This window comes from Copadichromis virginalis, linkage group LG8 (assembly GCF_057382275.1).
Source record: "Copadichromis virginalis isolate Kocher_CV1m ecotype Utaka linkage group LG8, C_Virginalis_male_GT1.1, whole genome shotgun sequence".
In the NCBI taxonomy this organism is placed as follows: domain Eukaryota; kingdom Metazoa; phylum Chordata; class Actinopteri; order Cichliformes; family Cichlidae; genus Copadichromis; species Copadichromis virginalis.
The window spans coordinates 5,033,372-5,058,663 of NC_140625.1; the positions used below are offsets into that span (position 1 = coordinate 5,033,372).

The window sequence follows — 25,292 nt, forward strand, 5'->3', positions numbered from 1 at the left end:
TCATGATCAGAAATGATCTCTGAATGAATTGCTAAAGCGTAGTTTCTAACACAGGCAGATGTATATGATACTAAAACAACAGAAAGTTCCCATCTTTCCAGGCACAAAGTCATATCCTGTTTGCATAAAGCTCCTCCAGTTATTGCAAAAAGGGAGAAGTTACAAATACATTTGCAGCTTAGGTATGGCAGTCTTTGAAGTGCCATAAATCCCTTAGTATCATATTCCAAATTCTGCTGTGTAAATTCTGAATAAACTTATGTGGTTGTCAGTGAAGTGTAGGAGTGTGTGTGTGTTATTTTTCAGTTCATGTTTGTGTTGAGCATAGGCTTCTCTGCTACCAAGGATATCGCAGTATGACATTTTTGTATCATGCACAAACTTCCACCAGTATTATCACAGGCGGTATGATGTTGTACGGACTTATTACTAAGTATTCACTTTCAACTCCAGGAGAGGGGGAGATGGATGGTGTTGCATGAGATATTTAATAATTTAGACGGGATGGGAATAGTTGGCAGCATGTCTAAAACAGCGGGATGGGATTACATGGCAAAGACATTTTTAGGCTGAAACAGGCTGAAAGTGCAAAGTCGATTGGGATTAAACCTCATAGTACAATGTTTTCTTTTTGGTGCTGGACAGATTGTTACAAAGTTACAGAATTAATTCAAATGGTAACAGTTCTTGTTCAGTCTTGACACATGCTCGAACATCCACGTAAAGAAATCCCAGAAAGTTGATTCTGTTCATTTGGACATAGCGCTTTCAGTGGGAGAAGCGTTTTGTGACTCATCTGAGCTAGCACCATTGCTTAACAATGGGCCGTGAGGTCAGTTTCATGATTGTTAATATCCAAAATGTCATGACCACTGATCACTGGCTATGAGTACCATTCACAGAGAGGATATGACTGCAATAACAGCATTTTAAGCGATAAGAGGGTTGCTTCCCTACCCTTCAGGTCAGAGAATGTCACTCCACTGGGAGACTTTACCGCTCACGTGGAGGCCAGTGAAATCTGGAGGGGCGTGACTGGCAGGACTGGTCAGTCTAATCTGAACTCAAGTGGTGTTCTGTTATTGGACTTCTGTGTTAAGTTTACCCATTACAGTTTGCCTACAATAAACACCATGTTAAAGCAGCAGCATTTATAAGGTGAAGGTCATTTTGCATCCTTTTTTTTAAATGATGCCAGCAGCAGCAGAATTATAGTACAGTAGTAGTGACAGTAGTTTTATTATTTCCTTTAGGGGACCTCCCCAAGGGATTAATAAAGTTCTATTCTTTTGCACAGCATAAGTGCAAAAGTAGTTTAGGCAGTTTTTTTCTTTTGATTATCCAAAGTGAGGTCTTGGGGCAGTAGCAGAAGCGGGGGAAGACTTCCCTCAACCCAGCCAGCTCCTCCAGTTTATCTGGGGAAATGTCGGTGCATTCTCAAGCCAGCTGAGAGATATAATCTCTCCAGCGTGTGCTAGGTCTGCCCCGCGTCCTCCTTCCAGTAGGACAATCCTGGCTGGAACACCTTACCCAGGAGGCAAACAGCTGGCTCCTTCAATGTGGAGGAGTAGCAGGTCTACTCTGAGCCCTTCCTGAATGACTGATTGGCTCACCCTGTGTTGAGGAAGAGTCCATCCACCCTTCGGAAAAAGTATTTCTGCCACTTGTATCTGCAGTCTTATTCTTGGCCTTTTAAAGAACTAACAATAATAGAGTTAACAAAAAAAAGAGACAGAGATCAACACTTTTATGGCCCTTCTCTACAACGATGCTCCAGCAGAAAACTGCTCCATCAGAATTGGGCATCAATTAAAATGTGAAACAATTAGATTAAATGACTAGTGTGCCTGGTACTGACTAGTGACAATATTGACAATTAGTCATCTAGTCGCCTAATAAAATATTTTCTACTTGGGCTCAAGCTTTTAAACCAGCTGTGTAGCTGCACCGGTAATTCCCATCCCCTGTTTGCGCTTCCTGTCATGTGGAGTGCAGCTAGCGATTGTTCTAGTGACATTCGTTGGAATGATTCAGGGTGCGAATCTCCTGTAGCGTACTTAATGGTGTGTTTTTGCCTGCAGTGGGCCTGCTTTCTATTTCCCATGACTGTAAATACTAGTTCTTTAACTAGTGGGCATAAGTATCAGTTCAACAACAACTTTGTAGCTAAACTATTCGTGCATACTATACGTATTTTATATTCCTTTGAAAATTAAGAGTTTATTTTTTCAATTTTAAGGGCTGAACTACAACAGTGTGCAAATGCTGGCTGTGAACGCAGATGCTCAGACTGTCAATCAAAGGAAAAGCAATGCCTGGATATTGAATCCAGAATCCACTGTGTTACATGATACTGTATCATAATGTTTAACATTTAATGCCACTCTGAGCTGCTGTTTACTTGATGATGTCTTTGTGTCCATTCCTGGCTGCTAGGTGGAGTGGGGTGGTGGAGGGAGAGTCCAGGCTGCCGTTTCCTCTTTCTCCTTCTAACAGGGCTGCAACCATATTACTGCTCAGCAGTAACTGAGTCACCTAACAAAAAAATTGAGATGAAATGGCAGAATCAGGACAGGAATTACAGCCTTAGTAACACACACACACATATATATATATGTATATATGCTAAAAATATATATTGACGTATTAGAGTGTAAATGGTGACTTATATATAGGGTTAAACGAGCACAGAGGCTTATCCACTACTCAGCAGTCGTCTAAAGATACCACAGCCTCTGCATACACCCACAAATACTGTGTGACAAAAAACAGCCCAAAGCTTACGATTTTCTTTCATAGCCAAACTGCAAACTCAGAGCAGACGAGCGAACGTTTAACAAGCATGGGAAGTGTGCGTCTGTCTAATTCTTAATAACAGAGCCAGCTATACATCTCACAGCTGGGCTTATCCACTGATGTGGCAGAGGCACTGCAATATGCAATCTCTTCACAAAGTCTAAAAGGAGCTACTGAAGCCTCTTCTGCTTTCACAGAAATGAGCTCGATTTAGCTCAGCCTTGTTGTCTCAGCAAAGGTTTGTGTTTGCCTTAGGCCATTCACATTAAAATAAAAAAAAAGCATGAAAAACACGTGTTCTCATATGCAAACAACTGGATTGCACATATGAAGAAAACCTATATACATCTCACTAAAGGGCTAACTTTAGTACTCTTTTTGTTTAAAAAATAACCCCGGGGTTCCTGTGACCTTTGTAAAACATCAATAAATAAACTGTTTCCATCAAGTTTCTTCCACTTATCCAATTCAGGGTTGCAGAGGGGGTGGGGCGTCATAATGTGAGAGGCGAGGTACAACTCGAGCACCTTCTAGTCTGTCACTATAACACAGAGACCACCATTCAGCTGATTCATTCGAAACCAGGACCTTCTTGCTGTGAGGCGACACTGCTGACCATCGCACCACTGTTCCACCCTCATTCAGTTAGATTAAACTCAATTAAAAGGTCAACATTAAAAGAAATTACATATATTATTTGGACTATGATGGTACACGACATTAAAGTGAAACTAACTGAACTGGAACTAAACAGACTCTTGGAGCTGAAGGCTGTTCATGGTTATTGAACATTACTCCCGCTGCCTCTCTCGTTGTCTCTCCTATTTGTACTTTCATTTTTTTTTCTTTACATCAGTTAACAGGTAGTGTAACGTAAGTGCATGGGCCTCTACTGTGAAGTTGCTAATGGAGCAGTCATAGACTGCATATGAAAGATGGGCTTAACTTATGGCTCAGAAAACTGGGGCATTTTAAACTTCAGTTCCTTCTAACAGCCACTAAGGGTCATCTGTAGGTTTCATGAATAACTTCAGGTGTATGGAGCTCCTCACCACCTTCGATCTTTCGAATGAGTTTAAGGTCTCGAGGTCTTACTAAATGAAACATGTCCACATTATGGTCCACATTAGAGCGCAGAGAAGTGCACAAAAAGCATAGACATGTCTACTTTGTAAATAATACCATATAAACAGGCAACAGACCTCGATTTTAAAGTCAGATCTACCGGCACTGTGGTTTTAATAAGCTAGCGTGCTGGGGAGAAAGCGATCGGTGAAGTCACAGTGTCTACATCCATCTGTCACCTGAGCAAGTGACATTACTGTAATAACTATGGATATAGAAAATGACCCACATTATATAGAAAATAACCCACATTATAACCCACATCATGGGGTGATCGTGGCTCAAGAGTTGGGAGTTCGCCTTGTAATCGGAAGGTTGCCGGTTCGAGCCCCGGCTTGGACAGTCTCGGTCTTTGAGACACTTCACCCGTTGCCTACTGGTGGTGGTCAGAGGGCCCGGTGGCGCCAGTATCCGGCAGCCTCGCCTCTGTCAGTGCGCCCAGGGTGGCTGTGGCTACAATGTAGCTGCCATCACCAGTGTGTGAATGTGTGAATGACTGGATGTGTAAAGCGCTTTTGGGTTCTTAGGGACTAGTAAAGCGCTATACATTGATTTTTAACTTTTTTTTGCCAGCTGTAAAAACGACTGAACATTTAACAACTACAGTATTTCTCTTAAAAAACGTTCATTTTCAAACTTTGAGACTTTTTCAGGCTTTTTTTGACCTGCAGCAACCCTGTGCTGAGTACATATCATGATCTCAGAAATTATTTTATTACTTAAAATAAAGTAATGGATAATTTTCATTTTGAGCAGATGTGTGAACTTTTCATGTGATGTCATAATCAGTTTTAATCCAGGGAATATTTTGGTTTATAAGCAAATACCTGCAGAAAAAACAACCTCATTCTTATTTTGGAAAAGAAGACATCAAAGATATGGAACTTCCACAAAAATCTTTTCATACCTTCAGTCTGCCAAACTCACAGGCCAAATCTAGTGGTGTCTTCTTAGCCTTGTTCATGAAGCAGGGATTAGACTGATGCTGCAGCAACATCTCAGACTGAGAGCCAAGAAGAGGGAGAGAATGTAAAATTAGTGCAATCAACTAATATATTACGCACTCGTGGCCCAAGAGTTGGGTGTTCGTCTTGTAATCGGAAGGTTGCCGGTTTGAGCCCCGGCTCGGACAGTCTCGGTTGTTGTGTCCTTGGGCAAGACACCTCACCTACTGGTGATGGCCAGAGGGGCCGATGGCGCGATATGGCAGCCTGGCTTCTGTCAGTCTGCCCCAGGGCAGCTGTGGCTACAACTGTAGCTGCCTCCACCAGTGTGTGAATGTGAGAGTGAATGGATAGTGGTATTGTACAGCGCTTTGAGGGTCCCGAAAAGCGCTATATAAATGCAATCCATTATTATTATTATTTTTACTTGCTTTCACATGTCAGTCTTCCCAACATGCTCATTAATGTGTGTGTGTGTGTGTGTGTGTGTGTGTGTGTGTGTGTGTGTGTGTGTGTGTGTGTGTTTGTCTGAACGAACATAAAACAGGTCGGGTGCAGCCTCGGTGTTCTAAAGAGGTCAGGCATGGGTAGGGGTTGTATGACGTAACAAGTTCTGTATGTGCACGGTATACGCAACTGTCATTTCAAACATTCCAGCAAGCACGTAGAAAGGAATATTCGTCGTTACTGCCTGTAGGCTCTTTAATGGTATGCATTAATGGTATTACTGCTATTGTTGCTGGACAATACCAGCTGAGGCACAAAGGGGATCGATTTCAGTGAAATGGGAGGACAGGTAAAACCTTGGAACTTTGCCTTTAGCCTCTGGTGTTTGTCTGCTTACTCACCACCTCATAGTGTCCGTACTGTGCAGAGAGATGCAACGGTATCTGTCCATCATTGGAAGGGGAGTTGACTGCAGCGCCGGCTCTCAGCAACAATAGAACAGAGTCAGCTTTACCCTGCCACGCTGCGTAGTGGAGGGGACGCATGCCTAAACGTGGAAATGAGAAAGGTAAGAAGAGGTTAGGAGGCAAGAATAAAAAAGCAATCGTTTTAAAATGTTATTAGATACAGGGACTGCTACTTAGGCATGACCTCTTAAAATGAAAAATTATTTTATTTCATAATAACTATCAGTAATACACATATACTAAGGCTGTCACTGTTATTTTTGTAGGCTCGCGCACCACCTCCCTCCACTTGAATTATCATCCAGATCATTATGCAATCATATCTTTTGACAAACTAAGGCATACATTTAATTGGAATACGCTTTTTATTGTAACTGTTCCTCACAAACACTTATTGAAATAATGATGATGATAAGAAAGTGGATTTACATTCTGTTTACTGGAGGAGTCCACATTAGAAGTTAAACACATGGAAAGAAGATCTGAAAACTGAATTCTCAGCTAAAGGTTGGAAATTAGTCAGTGCTGCAGTTCATACTCAGATGTGGTTAATGTGTTAAAGTTAACTTCTAACGACAATATAACAGTAGTAAGTGTACAGAGGCTGGAGCAACAGTTTTTGTTTCACAGTACAGAAAGACTAAAGCTTTTTCATATTTGAGAAGATATTTTCATGTCCCATAAGATCCAGCACTATCTGTAATTAATGATTTGGAAGTATTATGCCATGTTGAATAAGGAGAGCAGTTTTATTGTTTGTTTGTCTTTCACTTCCTGTTGTTTTCTGGTTAGGTGAATTTGTTTGATTTTGTTTGTTTGTCTGATTAGGATATAGAGCTATTCTGTTTCCATGCACTGGCTGTCAATAATGCTTAAAAAAAATCAGCAATTTCTATGTCCATAGGGAGCCCAAAGGAGGGTTGACGCCCCCTGCTGAGGCCAGTGGATACAACAAAACTGAAAAGCTGGCAGGACATGCTTCAAGAGCTCTACACACCTCTGGTTTCAGGAGCCAAGCTGCCAAATTCAACTGTATGTGTTCCACTTGGAGTCTGAGGATATCTACATTAGCACTGCAGCCACTTCAAAGTGAATCATATTTATTCATATGGGTCAAATTTATTTTCAGCTGAGAGTGTCAGAAAACTTGTGAAGAGGTTTCATGCTCAATTTAACCTCAACTGACTTCTTCATCATGAACATTTGGGATTTCCCCCCCCCCCCCTAAATTGTGGGTTTGCGTGGTGACACTGGGTTAACCGGCAAAGCTGTTCCGCCATCATGATACCGTTTATGTCCTTGATATCCACCGTGGCCTGGGCCTCCAGCAGCAGAGACAGCAGCTCGATGGTCCCCGTTAGAGCTGCATGATGCAGGGCCGAGAAGCTGCGAGAGGAGACAGAGGAAAAACATGAAGACAAGACAGATCAAGAGTAGGGACAGGTGAGGGCATGAGAGAGTTAGAAATCATCCTGTTGCCTTTACAGTGAGACCTTTTGCAAAAAAAACAGTAAACTGATGTGTATGTGTGTGGTCACATCAAACCTGATCTAATTCTGATAAAGTGGGTGTGACGGTTTATGTGTGTGTATAATTTGAAAATGTGTGAGTGTGTTTGTTCATCACAGCTTCAGAGATAAAATCTAAGTGTTTGTCTCTGGGTGTCTGTCAGGTCACGATATAGATGACTAAGGGAGAAATTAAAGACATAAATTCTTTGGTGATGAGTTTTGCTTTTTCTGGGGGGACAGAAACACAGTGAACACTCCACAGTTGAAGCTGTGACACACTCGTCTGACATGGGGATTAAATATCTGCTTCATTCATGCTTTCAGGTGATTTGTCACAGCCTGATGCAGTCATTGCGAAACAAAACTTACGTAGTCACAACAGATAATTTTTTACCGATACCTCACATTAAGCAACAGGTTCATGCAGATCTGACACACAGCTTCCTGGCACACAAAGTGACCCACAGACTTTCATGTCAAAAGGTTGAACTTTACATCATTAAAAGGCAGAAAATGTCCAGGTTTCAAAACGTTCAGTTCAGAACAAATAGATGACCTATGTCCCATCTTCTATCCAAGATGTGTATTTAGAAACATCGATATAAATTATTATAAACTATAATATATACATTCCTTTGATCCAGAGTTATTAGGTACAGTTAGCTTTAAAGAGGCCAGGTACACCAAAAAAAGAAAACAAGACGAAACTTGAGTTGTAAGGTCTTTTAGAGTTTAGACCAGACCCGAAGCTCCGACTGTATCTGCAGACTGTGAGATGGCGTATCTTATCACTCACATTATTCAGATGTCTCCTCAGCACACATATACCACCATTTATTCTTTCACATTCCTGTCTACTCATCTTGAGTCATCAGTTACGGTGACTTTCTACAAACACGTCTGAAAATGTCCTCCTGGGATAATTTTGACTTGGTGACAGCAGACGATTTGTTCACCTTCTGCACTCGTCTTGTCGCAGTCGTGCATGTTTGATTTCAGCACCCCTATTGTATGTCACCTCCCACACACTGAACTGACCTTGCATGTAGACACACGCAGCGGGTCTAAGTCAACACAGAATCACATCACACGTAGACTGAGACTCAGACTGCAGTCTGGAAAGGGAGATTCTTTGCGTGTTTTAAGGCCTACTGAAATAAAACTACAAAAGTACATCTGAAGGGAAAAACAGTAAACGTCTTACATAAAATGTGCATTCTTGAAGCATATCTACACAGGATGAACAGAAGAGCCAAACTGAATCAAAAGCGGTTACTTAAAAATCTAAATAATAAAAGAGTACAATACTGACTCACAGCTGCCCTAATGGGAGCAGTTTATTTGTCTGCAAATGTATTCAAACAAGACTAAAACATATGTAACCAACCAACACTGGCTGATCACAGAAGTATAACCAGGCAACACGTGGACACAGTGGAGCACGGACATCATTTCATATTTTCATATTCTTTTTGCTTAAAGATGACATAGAAATAGGCCTTAAAAATATCTACACAGTGCAGTCAGGACAGTGGTGCAACAATGGCACCGCGTCTTCCAGCTCCATGAAAGCCAATTCTGAATGCTACATCATAAGAAGTTAGGCTAATGTTGGCACCATTGTCCTATCTATACTATTTGGAACACGGCTCATCAGGTAGCAAAGATGCTTTATTTCTCTGCCTTCATAACTTCCTGCTGCCTCAGCCACACTAAAGGAAAAAAAGCTGGTAACCATCATGGGACCATGAAAAGTGATTGCATTTAAGTTTGGCTGTCTGGGATCACCTGTAACTAGTTACAACGATTAACTGGTCACCCAGAGAGCATGCAGCACCCTCAACCCCTGGGACAGCAGTTTAGGTCACAAGGTGACTGCAAAGGTAACCTGTCTCCAAACTATCTCGGTTGGACAGCTTGCCAACACACTGCGATCAGTCACTGTGCCAAGGAGCAACTCGTCTGCTCCATCATTTATTTCTCCAAGTCGAGACACAATGAGTTACTAATGTTTGTGGCATTCAATTTTGTATAAATTACACTAAGTTTAACACAGAAAAGCACTCAGAAAACCTTATTGTGCATCTCATATGTGAGTAAATGCCGCTAAGTGTTTGTTAAAATTCAAGGGGAGATCAAATGTATCAAAACAAATGCATAATTCGCTGGATGGCTCAAATCTGTAAGTGCATTGCCAAAAGTTTTGGTTCTGTCTCTTACTCTTTACTCAACTCTCAATTCTCACTCAGAGTGTTTTGAGCCAAACTCCACATATTCCTTCTCTGCAATAATACTTAAAATGAAGATAAGATTTTTCATTGAAACAGAGCAGAACTGAGCTAAACAGAGCAAGCTGAAGAAGAGAGGAGGCAAATCCCAAAACACACACACAATGATATAGTACACCTTGTTTTCCTTTCTTTTCCAGTGTTTTAGGCTTTTAGTTTCATTTATACACAGAGATCAGCACACAATGAAAGCAGCTTTGTGTGTCTTTTCTCAGCAGTGCACACACACAAAGCAACATTCACATTTCTTTCCCTTCCCTTCCTCAATAGGTGCTAGTGCATAACAAATATCTCTTGCTGGAATAATGTCTGAATGTTAAGTTAAAGATTAGCCAAATCAATATGGGCAATATTCCCTGTCCTATTCTTTCCTGTTCAGACACTCAACAGTAAATGCAACAACACAAACGGTTTAATATATAGAATCATCCCTATAGTACTGTTTAGTGAGTTGTGCCACTTAACTTCAATAATTAACACCGACAGGTGTCCAACTTGGTAGATGACACAGGATGCAAACTAACATGTCACTCTATGTACTCTATATGTCGCTCTATAACATGTCACTCTATGTACTCTATATGTCCCTCTATAACATGTCACCCTATGTACTCTATATGTCGCTCTATAACATGTCACTCTATGTACTCTATATGTCCCTCTATAACATGTCACTCTATGTACTCTATATGTCCCTCTATAACATGTCACTCTATGTACTCTATATGTCCCTCTATAACATGTCACCCTATGTACTCTATGTGTCGCTCTATAACATGTCACTCTATGTACTCTATATGTCCCTCTATAACATGTCACCCTATGTACTCTATATGTCGCTCTATAACATGTCACTCTATGTACTCTATATGTCGCTCTATAACATGTCACTCTATGTACTCTATATGTCCCTCTATAACATGTCACTCTATGTACTCTATATGTCCCTCTATAACATGTCACTCTATGTACTCTATATGTCCCTCTATAACATGTCACCCTATGTACTCTATATAAGATAAGATAAGATAACTCTTTATTGTCATTGCACAGTCATACATAGTACAGTAGTACAATGAAATTGGAAAAACTGTCCTACGTCGGCACTACATATAACACAACACGACACGATATGACACATCACAACGTAACAAACACAACACAGTATATTAACTTAGTATAAAAAAGAAGAATAAGTGTATGTGTATTGCACACTGTTATTATTGCACATTAATTATTATTGCACCTTGTTATAAATATAAATATTATTGTTATCGTTTTAAACATTGTTACCTCCCCCTAAAAAGTCCAGGGAGGTATCCAGTCAGGTCAGCTATTTACATTGATCAGGGCTATTGCCCTGTTGTAAAAGCTGTCCTTGAGTCTATTTGTTCGGGACCTCAGCAGCCTGAACCTCCTGCCAGACGGCAGCAGCTTAAACACCCGGTGTCCTGGGTGTGTGCAGTCCCGTAGGATGCTGCGTGCCCTCTTGAGACAGCGAGTGCTGTACAGGTCCTTCAGGGAGGGAAGAGGATGTCCAATGATTTTTTGGGCCATGTTGATGACCCTCTGGAGTGCCTTTCTGTGTGCTGTGGTGCAGCTGGAGAACCACACACCGATGCAATATGTCAGCACACTTTCAATGGAGCAGCGGTAGAAGACGGTCAGCAGCTCCTTCTTCAGGTCCATTTTTCTGAGGATTCTCAGAAAGTGGAGACGCTGTTGGGCCTTCTTTAAGACCGCAGAGGTGTTAGAGCTCCATTGGAGGTCTGTGTCTATGTGCACACCCAGAAACTTGAAACTGGAGACCCTTTCCACGCACTCCCCGTTGATGCTGACAGGCTGCAGCTCGGACTTCCTCCTTCTGAAGTCAACTACCAGTTCTTTTGTTTTGGTGGTATTGAGGTCCAGGTTGTTGTCTGCACACCAATCTGACAGCCTCTGAACTTCAGCTCTGTATGCAGTCTCATCTCCCCCTGAGATGAGCCCCACCACAGTGGTATCATCTGCAAACTTGATGACTGTGTTGTCTGGGTGGGAACTAACACAGTCATGTATGTCCCTCTATAACATGTCACCCTATGTACTCTATATGTCCCTCTATAACATGTCACCCTATGTACTCTATATGTCCCTCTATAACATGTCACTCTATGTACTCTATATGTCCCTCTATAACATGTCACTCTATGTACTCTATATGTCCCTCTATAACATGTCACTCTATGTACTCTATATATCGCTCTATAACATGTCACTCTATGTACTCTATATGTCCCTCTATAACATGTCACTCTATGTACTCTATATGTCCCTCTATAACATGTCACCCTATGTACTCTATATGTCGCTCTATAACATGTCACTCTTCTTTCAGTATCCTGCTCTGTTTCCACACTATCTGTACGCTAAATTTAACAACTGTATTGTACTCTGCTCTGTAGCTATTGTCCATGATGTAAAAATGTAAAAATTGTGTTTTCTGTTCTGTGTCCTGTTCTTTTTGTGTATGCGTGTTTTTTTGCTGCTGATACAACCAAATTTCCCCTTGTGGGACAATTAAAGGATTATTCTATTCTATCTACTCTATTCTACCTCCAGACATATATGCATGAGACCTCCCCTCCAAAAAAACATGAAAATGAAAATAAATAAATAATAAATAAATAAATGTTTTGTGTCAGTCAGCATCTCATACATGTCACCAATGACACATAGATTTCATGTTAATATGGAGGAATAGTAATAAAGCAACTCGTGCTCCACCTCAGTCTCAGTTCTCAGAGCAACACAGTCCCCGGCATTTTCAGAGTTCATCCTTCTATCATAAACATATTCAGTTTTCCTCAGCCTCTTCTTATTGTTTTCATTTTTAGTTTGTCAATACGCTGACAGTGGCAAGCCTGCCCCTGGCTCTGTACCGCACTGCAGCTGTGATGCAAACAGAAACAGTGAGCAACAGATTTGAGGTTTTTCACATTTAATTATGGTACATTTAGTTGGCACTTATATGCAATAAACATATTGCATATAAGTGCCAACTTAACCCTATTCATTCATAAGCTGATAATCCATCTTAACACAGTTTTATTTCTGATTCATCGCCATCATGATGCACCAAAGTCACTTTGAAGGCAGCAACTGAATAGGAGCGGTCTCAGACCTGATGCAACCACTTCGACTGGATATGGTTGCAATAATGTTGCTCGGTGGTCTCCAGTCACTGTTTTCCGTAGAGTGTCTGTAGCCTTAAACTGCAGGAATAAAGGTAACATCTTCTATAAACCTCTGAAAGAAGTCAGAATGAATCTAAGTGAATATAAAGAATCATTTTACTCCAAGCTCTAACAGACATTATCGGAAAACAAAGAGTGAGGTAAAAACTGAAGGACACTCTGTCAGCACATGCGTGTGATTCTACTGTGAGTCATTCTGTGAAGACTGAACACAATCTGCACATCAATCAAGAAACAATGACTCTTCCATTGCATTCCACTGACTCAGCTTCGTGTTCATCTCTCGCTGAGACGCACATAAACACGTACACACATGCACGCCTCTTACCCATCTGAGTCTTGGTAGTTGATGTTGAGCCTCTTGGTAGAGCCCAGCAGCTCTGGAAAAAGACAGACATGGACAAAATGACAAGAGGGTCAAAAACAGGTCATTGCCGACATATTTGATTCTATTTGTTTTTATTCAGAGCGCTCTGCCAATCCCTCAAACCTGTGTGTGCCTTCAAAATGTTTCTCTTTCCTCTTCACTTCTCTCTGTCGTCACTCCCTTTATCAAACAACGTGACATCCCTGACAGGATGGAGAGCTTTCCTCGCCTCCCGTTGCCTCACCCTTCCCCATCTCACAGCGAGTCTGACACCCTCACAGCAGCCAAATGATTCAACCTTGCAGAAATGTATGATTTGCCCTCATTTACATCGGCATCTTATCACAGCTCTTTAAAATTGAGAGTGACAGCTTAAAAAACTCGAGCATGCACGGATAAAAGATATACTTGGTGCAAATATACCAGTTCAGTCTTCCTAACTGACTACAGGTTGTTGTTGTTTTGTTCCCCACTCTCCTCGGAAGAGACAGTGCTTCTTATTCCATGTCTCACTCATTCATTCAGCACTCCAAGACAGACTACACTGCAATGATCTTTTGTCTTGCAATCATCCTGACTCACAACAACTGAGGTGAACTCAAATTGAAGAGTAGTTGCCAACAAACAGGTTTAGCGGTTATGAAATAAATACATTTTATTCAGGAACCTTTAAAAAGTTTGATAAAATATCAAAGTCAGACCTTTCAGTGTGACAGAACTAAATCTTGTACGTGCATATTTCTCTTTTCTTTAACTATCCAACTCACATCTTACATCATCCCAATGCTTCACTCCACCCTTAATGCCACATTTTAACTAATACCAAACTACACTCCGATAGCAAATATAATCCATCTTCAGCATCTAAAAAGAAATGAAAATGCTCCTCACATAGCTCTATTGTTTCTCATCCTACAGCAGAGACTGGCAAAGTAAAGGCTCCACTGTCTACCAAGGACCCACACAGGAACCAGATTACCAGGCCCTCTAAATCAGCACCATTCATCTGAGTCAATTCCTTTCATTGTGTTTTCCCACACAGGTGTGGAAAATCACATGTGACTGTGTGTGTGTGTCTGTAGAGGTGTGCAGAAGTGTGGAAAACTTGTTGCACTTGTAGAAACACTGCCAGCATCAACTCAACAGTCCACTGTTTCTACAGCTATGATTACAGCTGACATGTTGATCATTGCAAACTGTGACATCCACCCTTGCTGCAACCATTTTTATTAGTGCTTGAGCCAAATAGCAGACTGCAGACGGATGGATAACAGGTTTCATCGCTTTAAAAAATGACCGCATTGTTGATGAACACGGTATAGATTAGGGATGTGTGCGACAACACAATTAGTCGTTGTTATCACTATTTGGTACCAGTCGTTTAGTGTAACTGTTAACATTTTAATTGTGATTAATGGTTTCAAATGCCTTTGTCTGAGTTTTTGACATTGTCCTATTCAAGGTTCACAAATGTAACTCAATGTCTGAGTGTTTCTTAGTTTTAGACGAGCTGGTTAGCCTCATTTTTTTCCTCATGTAGTCGACTAAGAAATTAGTTGCCAGGAACATCCCCAGGTCTGAAAACTGAACCCAAGGAAGTGCATTTGGACTTGACCTCAAAATTCTTTAACTTTTTGGTAGGCCACTATTCACCACTGTTACAAGGTTTCTCCATTTGTGGATAATGGCTTTTATCGTGGTTCGCTGGAGTCTGGCCACTGCTACCCCTCAGCCTCCTAAACGATAGACCTATGGAGCAATGATTAAATATTATTTCTGTCTTTCTTTCTGATATATTGATTTTCCAGTCCACAAAAGTCATCAAGAGAAAATGACTTGGATTTAGATTTTTAAAGTAACACGATCCTGTAATGACTCGTGTGTAAAACTTAAGTTCGTTAATGATCCAATTTAACCTTTACAGACTTATGCGGGTCAATTTGGGTAACTTCTAGGAAACTTCAGTGAATTCAGTGGATAAATTAGAAATTCTCACTTCATGTGAGGAAATCAGTAAGAGTGTTTGAACACTTGTGCATAGAGAATAAATACAGTCACGCCTAACGCTGCTGTGTTCATTTTACAGCAGTTCCAGGCCTTTTGTAGAGCTGATGTTGCTGAAGACATACATAAAAACAAGAGTCCAAAGACACAAAAAGGCACATTGATAATTAGACAGAGGGGCTGGGCTCAGTGCCAAAGCGGGGTCTGAGATGTCCCAGCCACCAGGAAAGAACAGAGCCTTTCAGGAGTTCTAGTTACAACATGAGTTGGAATTCCTAACATAGCACGCCCACCATGAAATCCTACATGTTAGCTCTCTATGAACTGTGGCCTCCCGACTTTTCTGCCCTAGCTCTTTATCTCTTTACACAAAAGCAGCAAGGGCCTCCTTTTCACATTAGCATACATCCAATTAGCAGCATCTTGACTCAACGTCATTCCTAAGAGTTGGTAACAAGGGATGTAGTAAATCTCTAATATTGTGTTTTCTTGCAGAGATGGAGAAATGACGGGGTCTGCTCTCCTCTGAAAGCTGATGTGTATAGACCAAATGAAAAGATTAAACACTAAGATATGAGACGATGTTGATGTGAACACTCTCTGCCAGAACAAAGAGCCAAAAAAAAAACCCCAACCCACAGTGCTGTGTTTTGATAGCATCACCAGATGCATTAGCAGTTTGCAAAACTACTGTTGCTCAAGCATCCCGGACAGAAAAAACGGATCTCGACTCTGATGTGGAGAGAATGCAGATGAAGGAAGAGGAACAATCAGAAGAGATGAGATGAGCAGGAGGAGAAATGAGTTTCAGGTAATATGAGGGGGAAGTTTCTTTTTAGTGTATATGTATGTGTGAGGTGAAAGAAAACATGTAAATGAGTTGTGGAAAGTCTTGCTGCAAGATCAGACGAGTACGGCTGTGAACCCTCTTTATGTTGGGAGAAACCGGCTGGAAAATATAAATTAAAAAGAAAGAGCAGAAAAAAAGCTGGCCTGCTTATTTTTGTCTCCTTCAACAAGACTGGAGCTGACAGAGATCCGTGTTGGTTTAGTTTGTACAGCTGCAAAACTCTGTTTAAAATGGCTTTGATCATCATCTACTTGCGTAAAAAATAAATGCATAAAGCCAAAATACACACTTGTGTATAAAGGCCTACTGTTTATCTCTGTCTCTATGCTGGCAAGAGATAACTCGTTGATGGCAACAACCAGAACCTTCATTTAAAAAAATTACTAAAATGCTGCAGTTTTCCTCCAGGTCCCAAGAGTGTGTCATTATACACTACACTGTCTATGAGCTACACACATTAGCCATATAAAAGATGGAAGCATGAAGTCATCCACTGATTTCTTAAATCCCATTTTGAAGCCTTGATATTAGCATTTTCACCATCTCTGCTCCATAAAACTAGACTTGAGGAAGCAGCGCGTCTGACTGCAAAACCGCAAGCTCACTGGGTAATGACTTGTGATCGAAAAATAATTATTCATTGAGCCAATGAAACACAGTATGACCAAGACTTCTAAAACAGACAATTTTGTAGTCAATATGACCCACAAGCATGACAAATCCCATAAACTCAATAGGAAAGAGTACATTTGTATTGCCAAATGGTGGCCTTCAGATAGAATAAAGATTTGAGGGATGTTCGCATTGGCTTAATTCTTCTCACTTGGAAATAACATCATGTTTTATGCTGTTTGTTGCCATTTTGTACACTGTACAAGAAAATAGCAAGTACTGCTACCTAACTAATTAGTTTTTCTTCATTTTTACATTTTAAGCAAGCAGCAGCAAGTACTAAGGTGCAACTCTGCAATGTAATATGTCAGATAGCCAATTATGTAATTTGTAGTGTCTGTATTTTCAGTATGATATCAGAAAGACAGAAAAGTCTTTTAAATGCCTTTTGACAAAAACATAGCATTAATCCCAGTGTTTACTTGCAAGCTAGTCTCTTTGGAATGTCATTATAGTTTTCCCTCTATATCTGGAAAACAGTCCATGGACTTATCCCACAGAATATGCAAACCCAATTACACCCTAACAGACTTCTCATTTACAACAGCAGAGAAGGACACTTGATTTAGGAGTTGTGGGCTGGGACAACCGCCCCCACCATGGGTTGTGGTAAAGACCTCATCAAGGGAAACACTTATCTGAGGAGCACATCCATCTAAGTGCACTGATTACTGAGAGAGTAAATACAGTCCCTCAAACCAAACCACCAAGGGAGAGCAGAGACTAACCCTGCTTTACTCTGGCTCCATAATGTATGTATGCATAAAGGCAAAAAAGCTGAAAAAAGCTTTATTTTTTGACACAACAGTGACAAAATATGATGCAGTACTGCAACTTAAACCACCCAAAAGTACAGTCATTCAAATAAACTCATCTTTAAACACTTGTACTTTTCATAGATGTGTGGCCTTGTTTGTGGATAAAAATTTAAAACACAAGATGGTAGAAAAAATGACGATGGCGGTAGATAATATATTAGAGTGTGTAACAATAGAAATTAGTATGGGAAAAGAGAAAAATGTCATTGTAAGCTGTATATATAGAACACCAGGTTCTAATATTGAAATTTTTAAGGAGTGGGTAGATAAAACATTCATTAGGACAAATCAAAAAGTCATGTTCATTTGTGGGGATTTTAACATAGATCTACTAAATCCAAACAAGCAGAGAGCAACAGAGGAATTTATTAATACAATGTATAGCTTGGGACTTTTTCCAGTGATCACTAAGCCCAGCAGGATTACAGCACAGTCGGCAACCCTAATAGACAATATATTTACTAATGAAATAGAAAATAGAACCATAAGTGGTCTCCTAATTAATGACATCAGTGATCATCTACCTGTTTTTATAGTGTATAACAGCAATTACAGGAAGGTTAAACAGCAAAACACAATAAAATATGCTGTATAAGGAAAAAAATATTGATAAAGCTTATGAGATTTTTTTAGGAAAATTTAAACTGTTATATAATAGTCATTGCCCAGTAAAGAAATATAGTAAAAAACAAAAATATGCAGAGTGCCCATGGATTACAAAAGGATTGCAAAATGCATGTAAGAAGAAAAATACCTTATACAGAGAATTTATATTGAACAGAAGTACAGAAGCTGAAAATAAATACAAGAAATATAAAAATAAATTAACGAGTATTTTAAGGTCATGTAAAAAGGAATACTATGAAAAATTACTGATTATGAATAAAAATAATATTAAAGGGATCTGGAAAACATTAAATACCATCATCAAAAAGGGCTCGGGGCAGGCAGACTATCCTTCGTATTTCGCAAATAATGATAGAAATATTACTAATATGAGAGATGTGGTAAATGAGTTCAATAAATTCTTTGTAAGTGTTGGGCCAGACTTGGCTGAAACAATTCCTGATATAACAGATTCTGTAGAGAAAGAAACTAGACTCATTGACCGCAATCCTCATTCAATGTTCTTAACGGTGGTGGAAGAAATGGAAATCATTGATATTGTTGGGAAATCACAAACAAAAAACTCTACAGACTCTGACGACATTGATATGGAAATCGCTAAGAGAGTGATAGAGGGCATTTCCAAACCCTTAACACACATTTGCAATTTGTCCTTACAAACTGGTACATTCCCAAAACAAATGAAAACAGCTAAAGTAACACCACTGTTTAAAAATGGTGACAGACACCAATTCACAAATTATAGGCCTGTCTCTCTACTTTCTCAATTTTCAAAAATACTGGAAAAAGTCTTTAGTAATAGACTTGACAAATTTATAGATAAACACAAAATAATAATGGATAGTCAGTATGGTTTCAGATCAAATAGATCAACATCATTGGCATTAATGGAACTGATCGAAAATATCACCAACAATATAGATAAAAGACAATGTATAGTTAGTGTATTCATTGACCTAAAAAAAGCTTTTGACACAATTAATCATGACATATTACTTGATAAACTGGAGTACTGTGGCATTAGAGGAGTGGTGTTAGAGTGGGTAAAGAGTTATTTGAGAGACAGGCAGCAATTTGTGAAAATTGGTGAATATCAATCAGAGTGTATGGACATTGTTTGTGGAGTTCCGCAGGGGTCAGTATTGGGACCAAAGCTGTTTATCCTCTATATCAATGATATATGCAGAACATCAGATATACTACAGTTTATTCTATTTGCAGATGATACAAATATTTTTTGTACTGGAGAGAACTTACAGCAGCTTTTGGAAATTGTCACACAAGAAATGATTAAACTGAAAACATGGTTTGATAGAAATAAGCTATCATTAAATTTGGAAAAAACTACATTTATGTTATTCGGAAATTGTAAAAAAGATGCAGGAGCAAAATGATTAGTAAACAATGTTGAAATAGAGCAAGTTTCGGATACAAAATTTCTGGGTGTGATAATAGATAACAAAATCTGCTGGAAACCTCACATAAAGCATATACAAGCCAAACTGTCAAGAAGCATCTCCGTACTAAGTAAAGTTAAATATTTTTTGCCTTCCAAATCACTCCGGGTACTTTATTGTTCACTTATATTGCCATATTTGGAATACTGTGTGGAAATTTGGGGAAACACATATAAAACTGCACTTCAACCAATATGTAAAATTAAAAAAAAAGCAATCAGGATGATTAATAAAGCAGGATTTAGAGACCATACTAACATCATGTTTTTGAAATTAAAAATACTGAAGTTTATGGATCTTATAAAATATAAAACTGCAAAAATTATGTACAAGGCCAGATACAATATGTTACCAGGAAATATACAGAGGATGTTCTATGACAGAGAAGGAGACTATGAATTGAGGGGGAAATTGAATCTAAGGATTCTTAAAGCACGGTCAAAGGTTAAAACCTTTTGTGTCACTATTTATGGGGTAAAACTGTGGAATAGTTTTACTATAGATCTACAGCAATGCTCAGGAATTAGTAAGTTCATGAAAATACTTCGAAAACTGATTTTGGAAGAATATGATACCGATAAAGATGATCACCCATTGTATGTATAAAAATATCAAATTATATCCAAATTATATCAATCACGGTAGCCAAGTTTATATAGGTTCTCCTCGTGTATCGTGTGGAGTATGTGATGATGGGAATTAGGTGAATTATGTGGGATCAATAAGATGTTGAGCAGGGGTAGGAATTAATAAGTATGTTCATACTTCTTCCTACTCCTTTTCAGACCAAACATTGTTACATTATGTCAGACGATTTTGTTTTATTTCATTATATATTTTTTGTTTATCTGAACACATACGTGTGTGTGTGTATATCTACATATATATTCGTATCTGTAAATGAAAATATATGTAGTGTGTATATATTGTTTTTTGTTTTATATGTCTGAAACAAATAAAGATACAATACAATACAATACAATACAATAGATGAGGAACTTGCATATTTTTACTTGAATTGAATTCCTGGCGGCGCAGTTTCTCTTCTAGACTGTTCCCCTACTATTGCTGGGATAAATACACTTACCAGTTACACACCAGAGGATCGCTGTAGTAAAATGATGCTATCAGCAAGTGGAAAAGTTGAATCTTTCTGCCATATTGTTCAAAACTCTTTCCAAAGTTATTACTAGTTTCACCTCAGATTTTACTAAATATCCTCATTCAGCTTGACATTTCATTCAATTTGAAACTTCAAATTTGGAATTGACCAAAGTGTCACTGTGTGTCCATTTAATATGCCTCAGAGAACAGCAGCTTGTCAGGTGTAATAAGGTATAATCCTGCAAAGGCATAGCTCCACAGCCCAGCATGTAATGCATATTAATGCAGCTGGCTGAGCAGAGGAATATACATCTGCCTGCACAGACAAACAAGCCCTACAGCAAGAGCACCATGAGTCTATAAATACATAACTGAGTGGCAGCCAAATGGGGTTTCCTAGCAGACTAACACCTGCAACAGAACACCTTTTGTTTTACCCCCAGTTGTGCAGGGACGCAATGTAGCACATGAGCTGTGAATGAAAATGAGAACTGCATGTTCAAGTGAGTTGCAGAGCTTACTAAAAATACTCATTAAAGACAGGACCGTAAACAGCACACGGCACACACCCGAGGGCATGCACATACACCAAACTTGCAAAGTGACACACTTTGGCTTCATCAATTCTTTATCAATTGCTCCAGCGCTGTATCGCTTGCTATAAGAATAAGCGCTTGAACTGGGTCTTGAGAAAAACCCTTAATATCAAAACAGCTCCGGGCTGCATTATCCAATAAATTTGCTCCATTGTTAAAAATGAAGAAAGTAATCTCCCATGGTGCTGCTGGCAACTAGGTCAGACACACTCAATATTCTCTGCCAATAAGCCAGTATGGAAATGAAACAGATCTGTTGTGCAGCGTGCACATGAACCAGTGTGAATGTACACAGGAGACATGCGCACAGCTGTACATTTCATATTACATAACATGTCAACCTTGCACCCTAGCAACTAAACACTTTACATACCATTCAAATCATGTTTACCCAAGTCACTTTGCTGCCCCTCCTTCATTTTTCATGCATTCTTCCACAATTATAAGACCCGAAGCTCTGTTAGACTGTTTTAAAACTAACAAAAATATTGGTCTTGGAGGAATGATTACTTCCTGGGTGTACTTTGGTAGTACTTTTGTATTCTCTAGTGAATCACCATACTCTGAGATCAGGTTTTAAGGTTTGAATTACCTCTGAATGACAAAACGTCATCTTGTTTTGAACCAAACACAGTGAATTTCTTGTTCACTTGTGAGAAGCACATAAGTAAACACTAGCATTACGAGTACCGTGTGTACCTATCTGCTTGGGTGGAATAGAAAAAACCCATAATCAGTACCTATCCTTTGAAAGAGGCTATAATTTTTGTGAAAATGAACCTGATAGCTATACAAATATATCCAGCACAATATGCTTTAAATGTAACTTTAAAGGAATTGATCCAATACACAGGCGATGGACAAGTGTGCTCTCAGACATACATAACTGCTGTATGTGGTTAGGTGTGTGTCCCCCACATGGCTTGTGGCAAACTGCAAACGGGACTTCTTATGGTTTTCTGTTAACAATGGCTTTCTTCTTGCCACTCTTCCATGAAGGCCAACTTTGTGCAGTGCACGACTAATAGTTGTCCTATGGACAGATTCCCCCACCTGAGCTGTAGATCTCTGCAGCTCGTCCAGAGTCACCGTGGGCCTCTTGGCTGCATTTCTGATCAGCGCTCTCCTTGTTCGGCCTGTGAGTTTAGGTGGACGGCCTTGTCTTGGTAGGTTTACAGTTGTGCCATACTCCTTCCATTTCTGAAAGATCGCTTGAACAGTGCTCCGTGGGATGTTCAAGGCTTGGGAAATCTTTTTGTAGCCTAAGCCTGCTTTAAATTTCTCAATAGCTTTATCCCTGACCTGTCTGGTGTGTTCTTTGGACTTCATGGTGTTGTTGCTCCCAATATTCTCTTAGACAACCTCTGAGGCCGTCACAGGGCAGTTATGGAGCTGTTTTGCAAAGAAGAATGGGCAAGGATTTCAGTCTCTAGATGTGCAAAGCTGGTAGAGACAGACCCTAAAAGACTGGCAGCTGTAACTGCAGCAAAAGGTGGTTCTACAAAGTACTGACTCAGGGGGCTGAATAATTACGCACACCCCACTTTGCAGTTATTTATTTGTAAAAAATGTTTGGAATCATGTATGATTTTCGTTCCACTTCTCACGTGTGCACCACTTTGTGTTGGTCTTTCACCTGGAATTCCAATAAAATTGATTCATGTTTGTGGCTGTAATGTGACAAAATGTGGAAAAGTTCAAGGGGCCGAATACTTTTGCAAGCCACTGTAGTAATCTCTGGATTGTAGGGGGAAATTGTTCCTTGGACATGCTAAAAGGATGCAGGAGCAGTGGCTTAATTTCAGTTAAAATAGGTCAGTGGACATTCTTGCTCCTTGTGCTATGGTTTGGGTTCAGTTAACAACCCTATATAAGGTATATGATATTTCATTTCCATGAAGTACCATAATTTAGCCACTAATACAGAATGCTAATACATTACACCTCTCTAAATTATCAGTCTGGTTACACAAACACATCACGGCAATCACAGATTATTTTCTCTCTTATGAAAGCAACGATTGCAACCGGCCTCCCATATCAATGGCGCAGCCACGACTAGAAGGATTTTACAAAGCAACATTATTTAAGTAATGTAATCTTGTTTACATAGGATAAATCTGCTTCCTAGTAAGGTTGACCTTCCGGATATGTTGCTCTGACAGCCAATCCAACAACTGTTTCAAAGTAGCAAGAAGCTGGGATCACACCGACAATTTAATCCAGCTAAAACGTTAATCCACAAATGGAGAACAGATATACCACTGAAGAGGCAAAGGAAGAGACACATACCAGGATTGAAACACCTCTTAATAACAAAAAACATTATGATAGATCGACTAAGGAGACATTCCTTTCTCTTTCTTTTGTCTTCACTGAGTGGCGAGGCAGTCATTCCAAATACTAGAGGAAATATGAGACCGGTCACCAAAGGTTCACCAGCCTGGAAAACTTTTGTGTATTGCTTGCACAACTTGTGCTGGCTCATAACCTCATAATCAGCTCTTTGATGATGTGGAGTTGTCTAAGGAGTCTGCTGTGTGCACCCGTTTTTGCAAATCGTATTTATTTTTTAATTGTATGCTCTATATTTGGTTTATTTCATTTGTACTTGGGTTACAGCCTCGAAGGTAACTTACCTGGGTCATTTGTTGTGTATTTACTGTTATCAAGCAAAGACACAAAGTACAGTTTGAATGACTCATCTTCCACCAGCTGTTTGCTCACTCCACTTTCAAAATCGTGCCAGCAGCACAGCCTTGAGGCTTTTTCCAATCCAGCTGCTGAGGTGTAAAAAACAAAAATCAATTGACCATGAGCTACTGACCCCCTCCACTAAGTTAACTATCAAATGATTATTGAACTTGCAGCTACAGCTACATGAAGCCCGACTCTACTACACAGATGGAAAAGCTGTAATATTTCTTTCTAGCTTAAGAAGAGAGTTCAGTTTGTCCTCTCTGCAAATTAGGCATAAGATCCCAAACTCTTCTTTTAGGACACAAACCAGGACAGAAGCTACAACACCACGGACTGCTCTAATCAAACAAAACGTAACAGCCATGACACAAACCCCATCATCCATACTAATTAACTGACATTTTATTTGCTTTGATATTAATCAATATATCAAATAAGCACAGAAGGCATGGGAAAAATTACTATTTCATATGACCTGAATTGCATTTGCAAGCTTAGAGGTAACCTGACTAAAACACAAATGTATCTAAGCTACAATGTGACGCTCACGTTACTATCTCTGCTTCGAGTGCCTATGTAAATATCTTTAAAACAGTTATCAGCATTATTATTATAAAGAAGCGAATCATCTCCACATTCAACTACAGGCAAATATAGAAACAACGTGGGGAAAAGAGTTTTTGACAGCCACTCAAAGCATTTAAGGCACTGGAATAAAGGGATAAAGTTCTAATAATGTTACACTTTAAGTCTCACATCGTAGAAACCTCACATCCTTCTGCATCCTTGTTGGGCTGTTGAGAATCCAGAATTTGAAAAACAACTAAAATGAAAACCTAAAAACATCAGATCCGCTTGTTCTTTCCATGTCACAGATGCCTAACATAGACACACTGATCTGTTCATCCAAGACACTGTTATCCTGTTATCCTGGCAGTTCTTACAATGAACAGAGTACAAAGTCAGCACAGGATGGGATTTTTATTTGCATTCAAATCAGCGGAAGAGACATGAAGAGTTGCAAATGATAAAATGTAAATGAATGTGTTAAAAAGAGAAAAGAATGAGAAAATGAGAGGATCAAAGCAACATAAACAGCGTCTCCTGCTGATGCTCATTAGCTACAAGATGCATTTGGAAAGTATGCTCCTCGTCCATACACGTTCCAGTAAATAAACACTGAAACACCTCCATGTCAGACAATCACATGTCCTTGTCTATACAAGCACGCAAGTAATTCCACAAAGTCAAACTACGCTGCCTACAGATACAGATTTGTTCTC

The 25,292-nt window shown here is 39.6% G+C and overlaps 1 protein-coding gene across 2 annotated transcripts in view; it reads right to left on the bottom strand.

The window, feature by feature from the left end:
• The window catches only part of caskin2a (CASK interacting protein 2a), a 58,384-nt gene that overhangs the window by 17,659 nt on the left and 15,433 nt on the right, over positions 1 to 25,292 (bottom strand). For both annotated transcript variants that reach the window (XM_085465455.1, XM_085465454.1), the window contains exons 3-7: positions 13,143 to 13,194; positions 7,068 to 7,165; positions 5,714 to 5,859; positions 4,829 to 4,924; positions 2,402 to 2,535 (exon numbers count right to left, since the gene is read on the bottom strand). In XM_085465455.1, coding sequence (XP_085321581.1) covers positions 2,402 to 2,535; positions 4,829 to 4,924; positions 5,714 to 5,859; positions 7,068 to 7,165; positions 13,143 to 13,194 — 526 coding nt within the window. The remainder of the gene's footprint in view (positions 1 to 2,401; positions 2,536 to 4,828; positions 4,925 to 5,713; positions 5,860 to 7,067; positions 7,166 to 13,142; positions 13,195 to 25,292) is intronic.